The following is a 16,787-nucleotide window of genomic DNA, read 5'->3' on the forward strand; positions in this document are numbered from 1 at the left end:
CCACATTGTAAGCATTGTAAAGCGAAAAGATTCTTTCATGAAACAAACAATTTCTGCTGTGCTAATGGATTAATCTCTTTGGTTACAAATGATGTTCCAGATCAACTCTATAATTTGTTTGTTTCAAATACTGCTGAATCTACACAATTTCAGACATATGTTCGAACGTACAACAACAAATTTGCTTTCACATCTTTTGGAGTTAAATTTGACAGAAATTTATGTCGAAGAAACAGAGGAATATATACATTTCGAGCTCAAGGTCAAATTTATCACTATCTCCCTGATTTGATTCCTTCATATGGTCAACCTTCTAATTTGCAGCTATATTTTTATGACATTGAACATGAATTCGAGAATTGCATTGTTGACTCAATCAGAATGGATCCTTCTATTATTGCCCAACTTATGGATCTCCTTCGTGTAAATCCATATTCAACATTTTTTCGATCTATTGGTGATTTACCAAATTTAGAATATCAAAAAATCTGTATAAAATCAGATCCTGGTTTAGATCAACGGGTGTTTAATGCCCCAACATCATCAGAAGTTGCAGCTATTTGGGTTGAAAATGATGATTCAGAACATTTAACACCTCGTGATATTTTCGTATTTAACCATATTGGCGGGAGTCATTTAGTTCAATATTATTTTGGATGCTATGATCCGCTTCAATATCCTCTACTGATTCCTCTCAGAGATATTGGATGGCACCAAGGCATACAAAGAATTAACAAAAGAACTGCATCTGTATCTGCCAATAACTGCACAACTCAATTAATTGATCCTCATCAATCAACATCAGCAGAAGAATTACTCAGAAGAGAACAACAAGGTTAAATTTTCTATGCTATCTTTTTTATACAACTTATTATTAATATATTTGGTATGTATTTTTCTAAATAATTTTTTATTACTTTTGTAGTTTTAAAGAAAAGGAGAAAAGATCCCATTGTTTCTTGCCGTGAATATTACTGTTACAAGTTACAAATTAGAGAAAATCTGAAATCTATCCTTCTAATCTCTGGCCGACTTCTTCAACAATTTGTTGTTGACATGTATATCAAGATAGAGACTTCAAGGTTAGATTATTTTCGTTGCAATCAACAACATATTCGATCTGAATTATATCAAGGCATTGTTGATAGCATCAATCTTGGAGAAACAAACGCTTCAAGAATTGGCAAATGTATAATTTTGCCTTCATCTTTTATTGGAAGCCCAAGAGATATGCAAAAAAGATATTTAGAAGCAATGGCTTTAGTTCAACGATATGGCAAACCAGATATTTTTTTGACAATGACATGCAATCCAAACTGGAAAGAGATCTCAACTCAATTGTTACCACATGAAGAAACCCAAAATCGACCTGACTTAATTGCTCGAATTTTTAGAGCAAAATTAGAGGATCTGAAGTACGAACTATTCAAACGAGAAATATTTGAAAAAATCTTAGCATATGTTTATGTTATTGAGCACCAAAAAAGAGGACTTCCACATGTCCATTTCCTGATTATATTGCGTCAAGATTAGAAATTATATGTACCAGAATCTTTTGATGAGATCGTATCTGCTGAATTACCTGACAAAGACAACAACTTACATCTCTATACAGCTGTTGTTAAGCATATGATGCATGACCCATGTAGAGTTCTAAATCCAACAAATGTATGTATGAAAAAAAATGGTTGTTGCAAAAATAATTACCCAAAACAGTTTGTCCCAAACACTGTTGTTGGAAATGATTGCTTCCCAATATACAAACGCTGCAACAATGGAAGAACAGCCAAAATCAGAGGACATGATTTAGATAATCGTTGGGTTTTTCCATATAACCCTTATTTACTTGCAATGTTTGACTGTCATATTAATGTTGAGATATGTTCTACAATAAAAGCTGTCAAGTATCTCTACAAATACATTTATAAAGGCCATGATCGTGTTGCCTTCAATCTGGTTTCTGAACAAAGCACTCAACAAATTGATGAAATTGAGAGATTTCAATCAGTTCGATGGATTGCTCCACCAGAGGCTATGTGGAGAATATTTGGCTTTATTATCAATGAGGTTCATCTAGCAGTCTATAGCTTACATTTACATCTTGAAAATCAACACCAGGTTACTTTCCGTGCACATGAAAACTTAACAAATGTGATAAACTCTAACTTTTCAGCAAAATCAATGCTGACTGAATTTTTTGCAACAAATCAAGTTGATCAGAATGCCAAAAAATTGTTGTATAAAGAATTTCCTGAATTTTATGTTTGGAGCCAACAATATAAAATGTGGACTATTCGGAAAAAACAAGTTGTGATAGGTCGAATTGTTACAGCAAATCCTTTTGAAGGAGAAAGGTATTATCTGCAGATGTTATTAAATCATATAAGAGGTCCTTTATCATTTGATCATCTCAAAACTGTCAATGGTATCTTGGCCCCCACATTTCGTGAAGCTGCAACTATGTATGGTTTATTACAGAGAGATGACAGTTTAGAAGAATGCTTATACGAAGCCTCTCTTTACCAAATGCCTTTCAGTTTAAGAAGACTATTTGCAACAATTTTGGTTTACTGTAATCCTACAAATCCAAGAGATCTTTGGGAACGCTTTGAACAAGATATGTCTGCTGATTTTCAATTACTTGAAAGTTCTTCATCAACTGTTAGAACTGAAACTTTACGCTTCATCTCCACAATATTTGAATCAATGGGTAGAAACATCAATTCGTTCCATCTTATCGACCAAAACATTGATTTTGATCAAGATGAGTTTTTGTTTAGAGAAATTGATGATGAATTAGCTGTTCCAATTCCAGAAGAAGATCTTCATGCATCAACACTGCTTAATTGCGAACAACAAAATGCTTATAATTCTATCTTATAAAAAGTTTTGTCAAATGAACTTGCGATGTTCTTTATTGATGGTCCTGGTGGTACAGGAAAAATATTTTTATACAAAGCACTCCTTGCTACAATAAGAACAAAGCAATTAATTGCTCTTGCAACTGCTTCATCTGGTGTAGCTACATCAATCTTACCTGGAGGTCGAACTGCACATTCAAGATTCAAAATTCCACTAGATACCAATAAAAATCTCACATGTAGTGTCAGCAAACAAAGTGGACTTGCAAGATTACTACAAAAAGTAAAGTTAATCATATGGGATGAAGCTCCTATATCAAGAAAAGAATCTATAGAAGCATTGGATAAAATGCTAAAAGACATTAATGATTCAGAATTATCTTTTAGTGAAAAAATTATTGTATTTGGTGGAGACTTTCGTCAGATTCTACCTGTGGTCCCAAAAGGAACAAGACAACAACAGATTGATGCCAGCTTAGTTTCTTCCTACCTATGGCCAAAATTGACAAAAATTCGTTTAACTGAAAATATGCGTGCAAGATTAGATCCAGACTTCTCAAAATACATATTGGATTTAGGGAATGGGTTACCACCAATCACAATTAATGAATACGTCAGAATTCCTGCAGTCATGTTAATTCCATATGAAAATGATGCTACTTTTTTGAATCATTCGGTGGATACTGTTTTTCATAATATTTCTGATTATTCAGCAAATATTTCAAGCATGATGAATCGAGCTATATTGACACCAAAAAACAGTTATGTTGATGAAATAAACACTTTGCTAATTCAGAGATTTCCTGGAGAGTTAAAACAATATTACAGTTTTGATGAAACAATCGACGCATCTGAACAAGCAGTCATGGAAGATTTCTTACATGCTTTAACACCAAATGGACTTCCTCCACATGAATTATTGTTGAAACAAAACTGTCCAATCATGTTATTGAGAAACATCAATCCTTCAGAAGAACTATGTAATGGAACACGACTAATCTGTCGCAATTTTGATCGTAAAGTTATTCATGCAGAAATTGCAGTTGGTCATCACAGTGGCAAAAATGTTTTTATTCCGAGAATTCTATTTTTACCAAATCCTGATGAAAACAGTGGTTTCCCATTCAAACGAACTCAATTCCCTGTTAAACTAAGCTTTGCAATGAGTATAAACAAGTCAGAAGGACAGACATTAGATTTTGTTGGGATATACTTGCCGCATCCAGTTTTCTCACATGGACAATTATATGTAGCTTTATCAAGAGCTAAGACTATTTCTGCAATCAAGATTCTAATTCGACCAATCTCAACTGATGAACCAGAAAAAAACTGCACAAAAAATATTGTCTACACAGACTTATTAACATTGGCCTCCTCTGACTGATGTTATACAGGTAAATTTTTTTTTTTTATATTTAATTTTAACTGCTATAAATAAATTAAAAATTTCCTATAATTTTTTTTTATATTTTCAATATTCTATTAATTTATTCTTGTTAACTAATTAATACATATAAGTTTCTATTAGTTTTTATTTTACAGTTTAATTAATTTCATTTCTTTCCTTTTATGTTTATAGACTTCATTTCTTTTTGGCTTATCAGTTTTCAAAATGCGGATTACTTACACATCAATTAAAGATATTACTCCAAAGACAAGGAACTGAAAAATTAAAATGCTCGTGGTTGAAAAATCCCCCAAATGAATTGGGCAACACTCATGAGTAAAATACTAAAATTTAATGTTGGTAGATGAACAGGTACAATATTTTTTTCTCTACTTACAATTTATTCTACAAATATACTCATATATATACTTTATATAACATATCTTATATATTCTATGTAATTATATTTACTTGTAAAATTTTTTTACTTTTTTTTAAAAACAAATTCCTTACTTATTATAAAAACTAACAACCTATACTTTCTTATATAATATAGGGAAATCGTCTGCAAGCAACAATGTTCGGAAATGATGTTGATTCAAGAGAAGACTCTCTCCAGATGTTTCGATCCTACTATATTATAAACGCATATGTCAAACCACTGGATCCTAAATATAAAACTGAGTCGCATCAATACCAATGAATTATAAATGCAAAAACAATCATCGAAGACATTCCAGAAAATGAACAACAAGTAGAACTACCAAAGTACAACCTCATTCCCATTAACGAGTTGGATGCTTATAAGGATTCAATTGCAGAAATAAGTCAATTATTATCATTTTTTAATTTTTTTTCCTAAACAGCTAATAATTTCAATATTTTTAATCAGATCTCTTAGCAGTTGCTTTTCACATCAAACCTGCAAAAGAAATAACATTAACAAATGGACCAGCTACTCTTCAAGAAATCTATGTTATAGATCAAAGGTAAATTTTTTTTCCCCTTTTTAATTTTTTAAAATTTTTTTATAATCTTTATTTTTTAAATTCTTTTTAATTTTCTCCTTTCATATCATGTAACTTCAATCCTATCTTGTTGACTATGTGGGGTCGTTTTGTTCAAGATGAATGCAAAAAAATTTCTGAAATAATCGAAACAAAACCAATTCTACTTGCAACAAAGCTCAAAGTTCGTTCTTATAATGGTAATTCTAATAATTCAAATTCTTAATTCTTATTTTAAATCTTACATTTTTTAACTAACAATTATTTATATTGATGAAACAGGACTATCTCTTTCATCTCGACCAACAAGTGCATTTACAATCAATCCTCTTATCCCTGACGCAAAACTGCTGCAAAGATGGTAATTCATATTAATTACAATATTTTTTATTAACATATCTATTAAAAATGTTCCAATTATAATTTCTTTTTTTCTTTTTTAAGGATTGCAATCAATGATTCAAGACTTGAAGTCATAATTGCAAAATCATTAAAATACCCATCTACATCTTTATCGTCAGTTGGTATTCGACAAATAACAAAAAATTATGAAGTTGCTGCATTACTAAAATGTTTACAACCAATAGAGGTAAATTATTTTTCTTAACATCATATTTATATTTATATTCCTTCTCATTAAACAAAATATTATTCTTAATATAATATAGAAAGCAAAATTCTGGATCAAGGCAAAGATAAATATCATAAATTTGCGCCAAATCTTCTTCTATATGTCATGCATCAATTGTAACAAAGGAACTGGGCATGACCATAATGAAAGCTTTCTCTGTTATCACTGCAAACATCAAAGTGTTGCTGAACCACGGTACACATTTTTTTAACTTCAATAATTAACAATTCATTTCAAAATTATTCACATATTAATTTTACCAATACTAACAAAAAATAATACTTTTATTATTTATAGTTGTCGAGCATATGTTGAAGTTGACGACGGGACAGGAAAATTAGCAGCTGTTATGTTCGGTGAACTTGCAGAACAAGCATTGAGTCATTCAGCCATTGATTTCATGAATCATACTGGATAGGTAACTTTATTCTTTTTTCACAAAATTTTCAAATAAAATTATATATAAATTATTTTTACATTTATTAATTATCTAATCTCACTAAATATTTACTACACAGGAACATTTACCATTTATACAAAAAATGGCATCAGAAGCTTCAGAAAATTAATAGATGATTCAACTTGCTCTAGACCCAGAAATATTCAACTAACAAAGATACAAAAACTTTAATGTTATCTCTATCAGTCCTGTCCAATATGGACCTGAGCTTGAATGACACCTAGATAAAATAAATAAATAAATCCATAACTCATTTTGCTGTTTATATCTGTGTAATATTTTTGTTGACAAATTTTTAGAACTTAACTAAATAGTTAACAGTACTATAACGAAGGAAAAATGCATCGCACGTTAGTCCTCAAGTAGTATATCTTCTATATATAAAAAGTGTGTATGAAACGGAAAAATCTTGTTTTAACGGTTTTTTCTTGTTTTTCCGTTAAAGTTAACACCGTTTATTTTAACGGTTTGGCACATAAAATGAAGACATAAATATTGAGAGAGATAGCATTCAATGTTGTTATATGATTTATTAATCTCAATAATTATAATACTTAATAGTTTATATAATAATAAGTAATTAAAGATTAGCTATTATATTTTTCTCTTTCTCCTTAATATATACACGTGTATTAGGTGCATAAGACGTGAATCCCTAAGTATAATATACGTGTATTATACGTTCCATTAATTTAGATTATTGAGTATTTCAAATTTAAAAATCTCATATAATATATAATATAAGTGTGTTTAATCAAAGTGTTTTTTTTCCATGATAGTAGGACGTAACTTCCGCTAAGTCATATTCCATACGTGGGCTTGCTATGATAGGCACGTGACAAAGGCCGTGATCCTTGAACTAATCAAGAAAGAGTAAATTCGGCCAACAATTTCAAAATATATTTTATGATTTATATATATGCTATATATAGAAAATATTATACCACAAATTTTATAAAAAGATTATGTTTTAACTTTATGTTGTCCCTGATCGACTCAACCAACAGCAAAATAAGAATTTCAATGTTATCTCTATTGATTGTCTATAGGATTACATAAATTGATGAATTATAATATAAATATCAAACGACACATATTTTGAACTACCGTTTGTGTTAGACTTTTATTAAATTTTTCGTATATATATTTGCTAAAATTATAGATGTTATAAACATGTATTGGATTATATGATACTTTGAACTAATTTTTTTATTTTCTCCAATATGCCTTAAATTATTAAGTGACATCAATAATTTTTATAAAATATATATTATTTTTTACAAATAATCATTTTATAAAATTAGATAAACGTGTTTTCCCACCTAGTATATATATATACGTATATTACCGATAGCATCGACCTCTTTAATAATGATACTGTTTTCATTTTACTTTTGCTTTTGTCTGGTTAGCTTTATCTCACTTTTGCTTTACAGGTTGCGTGTTACAATTAAAGAACACAGTACCGCTAGCAGCCGAACATTCTGAAGCTTTTTTCAAAGTGTGTATATATATATATATAACCTGCTGGCCCAGAACCTATAGTACCAATATATATTCATACTTTTATCTAGTCAATGATCTAGTACTTCAGATTCCCTAACCAATCTTATGTGTGCATGAGTACTACAGGTCATAATTATATGTTGTTGATCAGAGTTAATGTACTACCAAAGTAGAATATTTCCTTTTCAGGAACATATATACCAGAAAAGAAACGATTATAAGGACCCCCACACCCCAAAAAAAAGGTTTAATTAAGTGCACGTAAAGTAGGTTAAAGCTGAAAGAATAATTAACCACATGCAGTAGTAGTACCTTTGGCTTTAATGTTGTAGAGCTTTCTCTTTTAGAATATTTATTACATGATCTTCTTCTCGATCGTTCCGTTCGATCCTAGCTTCTGAAATACTGAACGAGATCGACCACCGTAGTATTTCTACTCTTAAAAGAATAAAATCTTGAATAGTGCTGTAAAAAGCAAGCATATTATATATAATATATATATATATATATATATATGGGTATTGATTCATATATACTGCAAGCAGTGACGTGCATGGAACATTCTTCGCTTGAGGCCCAAGTGATCTTTTGATGCCTATCCCAGATGATCATCAGGATGTATGTATGTATATATTGATACATATCATTATATATAGATTATAAGCGTTAATTGCACGTACGTAGTAGGAGGAGCTGATCATTATCTTGAAAATTGATGGATTCCAAAATAGTTGATCAGCATGAAACGAGTGACCAAGACAGTAGTAGTAGTACTACTACTATTACTCCTACTCCGGACGAATCAAATAAATCTAGGCATGATTTGGAGCAGATCAAGAGCGAGTTGTTCAGAATGGCGATGAAGGCCGAATGGAAAAAAGTTGTGGAGAAGTATAGGAACGAATTAGAGTCTGCTCACAATCTCAAGATCACGAGGTCAGGGGACACAGCATTACACATAGCTGTCTCCGATGGCCAAGAAGAAATAGTCGAAGATCTTATGTATGTACTGCAGTCTCCTGGTAAAAATCATGCCCAGGAGGCTGTTAAAACTAAAAACGAGCGAGATAATACCCCTCTCCATACTGCTGCAGCAATGGGGAGCCTGCCTATGTGTAAGCGCATAGCACAAGTTGATCCATCATTGGTGGGTGAACGTAATTGTGAAGGAGAGACTCCCTTTTTCTTGGCTGCCCTCCACGGTAAAAAGGAAGCCTTCCTTTATCTCCACAAAATGATCTGCGATGATCAGGATAGCAAGCAGGCCAAGAGGGAGGATGTTGACACCAGTCATCAGGATAGCAAGCAGGAAGCCAAAATTGGCTACAAATATGCCAAGAGGGAGGATGGTGACACCATTCTTCACTGTGCCATTAATGGCGAGTATTTTGGTGAGTGAATACTAATTAATTAATTACTATATCTATTATATAGTAATTAAATTAACATGTATATATATATGTTTGATCATTTTGAACTACATATATATAAATATATATTTTATGTGATCATGTACGTACGTACAGATTTGGCATTTCAAATAGTTCACTTGTATCCGGAGCTGGTTGACAGTGTGAACGAGCAAGGATTCTTCCCTCTCCATCTGCTAGCCACCAAGCCTTCTGCTTTCAGAAGCGGTAGCCACTTTGGACGATGCGACAAACTCATCTATCACAGTAAGTATCCAATATCCCTCCATCATTATTATTATAAATAAACGTTACTGATCTTCTGATATATATTAATTAGTAGATATTCTTTATCGGTAACCGTACGTACGTACGTCTATAGATCATAACGTGCATGCGTGTAATACTATTGTTGTTTAATTTGAAGGCATATTTGTTGATGAGCTGTCGCATGAATATGAATACGATGATGATCAGAGGCCATCGGCAATAATAAAGAGTCGTAAAGAGGAAAAGAATCCGAATTATCCAGAGAACTACAGAACATGCATCAACTTCTTTCGATTGTTCTGGAAAATGGCTCATGTTGGTATGTGAAACGAGTATTTTTATTTTTATTTTGCATTCAAATTAAACATCACAATATTGTGACAAGAATATCATTTTGTCTGAATGATGATCCCTCTCCCCCTCCCCCCAGTTGTTCCTAGAACAAAGGATGGATCAAAGCCACCAGATGCAGAGAACGGAACAAATTATCAGTCAAATATAGCCCGTGGTAGTAATAATGCAGGTAATTAAACATATGTGTTTGAAAGCAATTTATCATAAGCTAATCAATTGACCAATAAAACATTTAAAGCACTACTATGACAGTACTTTTTATATAATAAAAGGTTCTAAGTAAACAAATCTAGTCTAAATCCTTTGTTAAAAAAATAGGTCCTACTAATAAAGAATACTTTTTTATACTTTTTTAAAGCGGAGAATTTTTTTTTATAAAAACTTATACGAGACTTGTCTATTTAGAGTTATACCATTCATTTGTCATAACAGACAGCTAGTATATATTAGTATATTACTCATTTAAAGATTTTAAGATTTTCAAAATATTTGTACGGAAAACAATAAATAGTAAGTAATTGATGTGCCTATTTTGTTCCGGCCGGGTTCGGAGAGCTTGATCCCAAGCCCTAGTCTTATATATTCCTAAGTACTGGTGCATGATGGTTAAGCTACAGATCATCTGCATGGAACTCGGGAACGGCGGTATCGGTTATTTCCAGCTAATTATGACACCTGCTTTGAATTTGTCAAGTTTGCATCCAAGGCAATGATGGTCATCCTTGGACTAGGTATGTATGCAGCTAGCAGCTGGTAGTTAATATATATAATTAGTTTAATTCGCAGATTAATTAATTACGTACCCTGCTGGCATTTGTTTCTAATATATATATGGCATTTGTTTATTTTGTATGTTAATGATAATTAGGATCTAACTCGATAAGAAAGATACGTGATAAGAAAGAAAAGCACATATGGGCCGTTCAAGTCATGAACGAACTTCTAAAACATACCAAAACATACGAGGATTGTTACACAGCCGGCGGGGCAGATCCGAATGTATTTGCTGCAGCAAAGCCAACGACATCGACATCGACATCGACCAAACATGAAGATGATGATCAACAGGATACAAAGCCTTATAATGTTGACCAAGAAGCAGGCGGCCAAGTCGTCTTTGACAATATGGGTGGAGATCAAAGTATATATCTATAATCCCATGCAGCTTATCGATCCTAATTAATTCCTAGTTCTTTCAGATTAATTAATTACATCATGATGCACTCATGAGTACTTGGTATATACGTGCGTATGACGTTGGTGCATGGCTGCATGCAGTGAAGGACAAAAACATTCATGAGCCGCCAAAGAAGGAGTCTCCCATATTAATTGCAGCTAAAAATGGTGTCACTGAAATCGTGGATAAAATCCTAGAACTCTTTCCAGTTGCCATACACGACATGAATGTGGACAAGAAGAATATAGTGCTGTTGGCAGTGCAGAACAGGCAACCGCATGTGTATAGATACTTGCATAAAAGAAATATCCTGGTTGACAGCGTGTTCCGGAAAGTGGATAAAGATGGGAACAGTGCCTTGCATCTTGCGGCAAAGCTTGGAGACTATAAGCCTTGGCTCATTCCCGGGGCTGCCTTACAAATGCAATGGGAAATCAAGTGGTATGAGGTACGTACGAGAGAGATCAACAGCTGAAATAATTACGTATACCTGCATGGATGCCCTATTAATTAATCTTCAATATTTACTAATTTTCTTTTTCTCTTCTTTTTAGATATATATTGATATGCGATTATATACCGGTTGCTTGGGTTGATGCAGTTTGTCAAGGATTCCATGCCAATCCATTTCTTCCCCCGTTGCAACAAGGCGGGCAAGACAGCAAAGGACATATTCACCGAAACCCATCAGAACCTAGTTAAAACCGGTGGTGAGTGGCTAACCAACACGTCTGAATCCTGCTCTGTCGTTGCTGCACTCATTGCCACCGTTGCCTTTGCGACGGCTTCCACAGTCCCCGGAGGCGTCAAGCAGGATAGTGGCACCCCGACGCTCGAAAACCAACCGGCATTTGACATATTCGCTATCTCATCACTTGTTGCGCTTTGCTTCTCTGTCACTTCGGTGATAATGTTCCTTTCCATTTTAACATCAAGGTACCAAGAGAGAGATTTTGGAAGAGACTTGCCGAGGAAGCTCTTGGTGGGTTTAACATCGCTGTTCGTCTCCATAGCTTCAATGTTGGTTTCATTCTGCGCTGGACACTTCTTTGTGCTAAAGGATAAGTTAAAATATGCGGCGTTTCCAGTGTATGCAGTGACATGCCTGCCTGTAACGTTTTTTGCCGTAGCACAGTTTCCACTCTATTTTGATCTTATATGGGCCACCTTTAAGAATGTGCCACAACGTAGCTACAAGGTGGTTCTCTAAATAATTATATCGATCGACTTGATCTTCCATATTTTCCCTTTTTTTTCGATTTTTTTTTCGAATTAACTTATCCTCTTGTTGTGTACGTGTTTGACAAAAATATAATATGTTTGCCATATTATCCGTATGAAGGAAAAATTAATTTATGTTGTATTGTAGTAATTCTCTTTCTGTTCCTGTTTCATGCAATGTACGGTTTTTACCATTGATGAAAGATGGTGATCTAGCCAGTTCTCATGATCATCGATCATCAAGTTCCTATATTGTCTTCTTGTATTTTGTCTTCTTTAAGTAATTAATTCCATATCTTTGATGATCAGTTTTGGGAATTTCATCATCGGGCATCATGATACCTGATAACTTAATTACCATATTGTATCAATGCAAAAAGGGATAAATTAACATCATTAAATATTTGACAGGTGCTACCTACACAAATTGACTTGATTTTATATGATTCATTATATCTACTTTACTATAAAAATAACTTTACAATTTACATAAAATCACGTTAGTTTGTAAGTTTATTTTTGTAAAATCTTTTTCTATCTAAAACATTTCGATCTCAAAATATTTGTGTGAGGTCTATGTGCTATCCAAAAATCTTATATATCGACAATGTGAATTATAACACAGGGTTCACATGATATTGTGTTTATCTCTGATCTTCAAAACTATACAATCTCATTCGATCAAGCAATCAGAGATACTGCTTTGTAAGACTAATTTGCATGTATATATAGTACTTTTGAAAGGCTACCAAAGTAGTTGATGTTTATCAATGCTATATATATAGTTCCATTCTTTCCATCGTTGATTCGAGGTAATTATGATTGCTAGTAAGGCTTGAATATTTGAAAGTCTAACGAGCATCGTTGGCCTTGCCCATGGGAAAGTTTGGCCCTTGCCCTGTGGGGCCGAATTGGACTCTGAGGTCATTCTCCCACCACCCACGATGCCACGTCTAGCAGCCCACCAACGCATTAACTCATTGAGAAATAGATAAGAGATATCTGGATTGAGTGGGGGCAAGTTGCGATGATAATAAGGAGAGAGTCTGACAGACTGGGGATGAGGTGAGAGACCAGCGATGGCAAATGGTGATAAAGAGAAAATAGAGAGGGAAAGAAAGAGAACGGTGCCCCCCGCGCCGGTGGGGGGGGGGGAGGGGGAGAGGTTTTAAATAAAATCTAGTAAGAAACCGTGTCATTCCATTTAAAAACAAAAAGTAAGATAAAATGACAATTTTATTTTTTTTAAAAAAAGGTAAGATAAAATGACATCTTTTTTATTAAAAAATTATTTTTTTATTATGCATATATATGGGTTTGGGCAAAAAGAGGTGGTGGGTGGTGGTGCCCCACCGCCCAATTAACCCTAGTCTCACGTTGGCTGGATGTGGCATTCAAAAACATGCATGTGGAACTATATATGCCATTTCCACAACAATTAGTATGCATCAACTTTTGTACTGTATATGGTGATTTAAAGCAATGAGAAAAAAGTCTCCTGGTTCTTGGAACTGAGGAGGTCCATCTTGCTCTCGGCAAGGCTAGTCTCCTAGTTCTTGGAATTGATGGGCGTTAGTATAGTTTTCTTCTTCCTTGTTACTTCTTTCTGTTTGTGTAATTTACTGCAATATTGAAGTGTTTGAGTCGAAAGGTGGTTACGAGAAGCAAGGCAAATTGGAAGGTTCTCACACTGGTAAACTAGGTTGGATGGAAATGGAAGATTCAATATTAGAGAAATGGGGCACACTCAAGTTGACTCAGCTTGAACAAACGGATATTCAATTTGATATCTCTACGAAAGAAGTGGCTTTCAGACGAGGTAGCATGTGCCTGCTTGGGTTCATAGTGGCAGACAAAGTGATCAACAGTGAAGCTTTCAAAGCATCTATGGGAAATATATGGAAGTTGCGAGGACAAATACAATTCAAAGGAGTAGGAGAAAATCTTTTCCTCATTGAGTTCAAAAATGCAACTGACATGGAGAGGGTTAAGCAAGACCGTCACATGCTATGCTTAAAGGATTACAATGGTTTAGTAACACCTAAGGAAATAGCATTTGAACATGAACCAATATGGGTTCAGGTCCACAATATTCCTCTGGGTGGTATGACTAGAAAAGTTGGTGAATAGACAGGGAAACTGGTGGGTGAAGTTCTGGAAGTTAATGTAGATGAAGAAGGGATTGGATGGGGGCCTTATCTTCACATTAAAATTTCTATCAACATCACTAACCTCTAATGCGTGGAGTCATGAGTTCATTTAATGGCAACAGAGTGTGGTTACCCTTTCAATATGAAAGATTGCCTTCTTTATGCTTCAATTGTGGAATCATTAAACATGGAGTTGATGGGTGTAAGAAAATTGCCTTCTTTATGCTTCAATTGTGGAATCATTAAACATGGAGTTGATGGGTATAAGAAACCAATGCCTATGAGATCTATGCATGGGAAGGAAGAGGCTTAATATGGGGTATGGCTACGAGTTCCAAATCAAAAGGAGACAACAAAGGACCTGAAGGGAGGTAGAGGTTAGACTGAGGACATACCAGAAAATAGTTCAGCACATGATCAGGAAGAAGATGATGACGTGGACAAGTCAAAGAATCAAAAGGACAAGAAGACAAATAGCCTTGAAGAGATAGCGGAAAACCAGGGAATGACAACACATCAAGCAGCTCCTCATGGGGAGACCCCACTTTTGAGAGGAGCAAGACTCTCGGACCAACCAACAGGTATTGATTTAAATACTTGTTTTGAGGCTTTTTCAAAAGTAGTGGGGACACCTAGTAGGCACAAAGGACAAAGACTAGGAGACCATATCTTTGAGCCTGTAGATAAGTATGTGGAAATTAATTATCTAGGAGGGAAATCAGATACCATTGGAGGATTGAAAGCAAATCAAGTGCCTACTAAAGTAGATGGGGTCACAAGAACATAGGCACCAAAGTCACGAAACCATGACAGAGGGGAGGCCAATGTTCTGCAGGAGATTGATATGAATGTCCGTATGCAAAATTAGGCTAGAACTTGGAAGAGAAGGGCATGTAAGGATAGACTATTAGATCATGAAAAACCTTCTATCATGAAGAAGGATATTGTAACAGCCCACTAGAAATTCAATTGTGGAATTTCTATTGATTTTAGGAATCTCGTGAAGATTCTATAAGCTTTCACGAATCTATTAATCATATAGGTTTTAGTCTAACTACATAGTTAGTGTTATTACTCATTATAGTATCAGAAGTGTGTTTTTGATTATTGGAGATAGTTAGAAGTGTCTAAATGTATTATGGTTTGTGCCATTAGACTCGAAGGGTTATTTAAGGTCTTATGGCGCAATAACACTTTTTCATATTTTCGGACGAAACGTCTGTTCAATTTTGTGGATATTATTGGATAAAAATATTTTAAGCTAATTTCATGGATATTATTGGGTAAAAATATCTTGAGTTGATTTTTGTAGATATTATTAGGTAAGAGAGTCCTACACTCCACTCTCACTTCGGGTAAGAGAGTTTTATACTTAACTCTCACTTCGGGTAAGAGAGTCCTACACTTAACTCTCACTTCAGCCTCATCTCTTCCATATCTCATCCATAAGTATATCCAGCCATCACCCACGAAAATATCTTCATTTACACTTTCTATTAAAAGAATATCAAACACTCTCTCTCGGACAGCTTTTAGGAGTTATTTTTCACGCCCATTTTGAAGTTTTTGTAAGTGTTTTATCATAAAGTCTCCTTCATATAAGTTGTTTCTTTTTTAGTCTAGTTTACGTGGATATCTTATTTGCCCCATTTGAAGATCATTTGATCAGTCAAATATTATGTAAACTATAAAAAAGTCATTCTGGGAGATAAACTGGAAGAGAGAAACACAAATATGAATATTTATGAAGTATTATTTTATTATCATAAAGCAAAATTACAGAAATTTGAGACTCTTTGCCTCAATCTTTAAACGCTCTTACTCTTCAAAAATCTGCATGCCTTTTCTATCTAAAGGAGTAGCCACTCGAAAAGAAGAGTAAAGCAAAGATTTTAAATCTCTGTTCTCTCGCTTTAGTGTTTCTATCTTTATGTTAGATTCTATAAGAAGCCTTTGAAGGATAGCAATATTCTCGTGGAGTTTGTCGACCCCACCAGTCCTGGATTGCAGTCGCTGAGAATATGCGACAATGGCTGATGAGTATCGGGTACCGAGACTCACAAGCTCATAGATAAGTTCATTATCTGACTTATTAGTCAGATCATTATTGAATTGCATTATAGCACCTACGGAAGAAGCATAAACAACTGGTGAACGAGGTACAGAATACCTCATGTTTTGGTAATGAGAAGATTGCTGAGCCATTGCAAAGTGAGTAAGCAGAAAGAGATTGCAGAGTAAGAATGCAGACTAATTTCAGAAAAGTGAAGAAGATGAGATGCGAAAGAAGATGAACTGAATAATTTTTTTATAGAGAAAATTATGACGAATCATCTCTCGTGAAGCATTTCTGT

The 16,787-nt window shown here is 34.0% G+C and overlaps 3 protein-coding genes across 5 annotated transcripts in view; all 3 read left to right on the forward strand.

The window, feature by feature from the left end:
• The first annotated feature begins 381 nt into the window (after window positions 1–381).
• On the forward strand, window positions 382–2,883 carry LOC122297053. The gene is made up of 2 exons (XM_043106842.1): window positions 382–835; window positions 1,550–2,883. Exons 1-2 carry the CDS (start codon window positions 382–384, stop codon window positions 2,881–2,883), a joined length of 1,788 nt encoding a protein of 595 aa, XP_042962776.1.
• A 24-nt stretch (window positions 2,884–2,907) lies between these two features.
• LOC122297054 (ATP-dependent DNA helicase PIF1-like) lies at window positions 2,908–4,245 on the forward strand. The gene has a single exon (XM_043106843.1). The coding sequence runs from the start codon at window positions 2,908–2,910 to the stop codon at window positions 4,243–4,245; it is 1,338 nt and encodes a 445-aa protein (XP_042962777.1).
• A 4,161-nt stretch (window positions 4,246–8,406) lies between these two features.
• The window catches only part of LOC122297489, a 45,957-nt gene continuing 37,576 nt past the window's right edge, over window positions 8,407–16,787 (forward strand). The window contains exons 1-8 of one of the 3 annotated variants that reach the window (XM_043107557.1): window positions 8,409–9,243; window positions 9,379–9,528; window positions 9,689–9,850; window positions 9,962–10,054; window positions 10,497–10,616; window positions 10,754–11,026; window positions 11,164–11,510; window positions 11,664–12,434. In XM_043107557.1, the coding sequence (XP_042963491.1) occupies window positions 8,568–9,243; window positions 9,379–9,528; window positions 9,689–9,850; window positions 9,962–10,054; window positions 10,497–10,616; window positions 10,754–11,026; window positions 11,164–11,510; window positions 11,664–12,272 (2,430 nt within the window). In that variant the 5' untranslated portion in view covers window positions 8,409–8,567 and the 3' untranslated portion in view covers window positions 12,273–12,434. Of the gene's footprint in view, window positions 9,244–9,378; window positions 9,529–9,688; window positions 9,851–9,961; window positions 10,055–10,496; window positions 10,617–10,753; window positions 11,027–11,163; window positions 11,511–11,663; window positions 12,435–16,787 lie in introns of those variants that run through there. The other 2 variants (XM_043107558.1, XM_043107559.1) reach the window with 2 other exon arrangements.

This window comes from Carya illinoinensis, chromosome 15 (assembly GCF_018687715.1).
Source record: "Carya illinoinensis cultivar Pawnee chromosome 15, C.illinoinensisPawnee_v1, whole genome shotgun sequence".
Classification (NCBI taxonomy): domain Eukaryota; kingdom Viridiplantae; phylum Streptophyta; class Magnoliopsida; order Fagales; family Juglandaceae; genus Carya; species Carya illinoinensis.

Bases quoted from the DNA above. Each gene is read 5' to 3' on its own strand.
- LOC122297053 (XM_043106842.1), top strand. From the start codon at position 382: ATGGATCCTTCTATTATTGCCCAACTTATGGATCTCCTTCGTGTAAAT. The intron at 836-1,549 runs GTTAAATTTTCT...TATATGTACCAG, and splicing joins ACTCAGAAGAGAACAACAAG to AATCTTTTGATGAGATCGTA.
- LOC122297054 (XM_043106843.1), top strand. From the start codon at position 2,908: ATGTTCTTTATTGATGGTCCTGGTGGTACAGGAAAAATATTTTTATAC.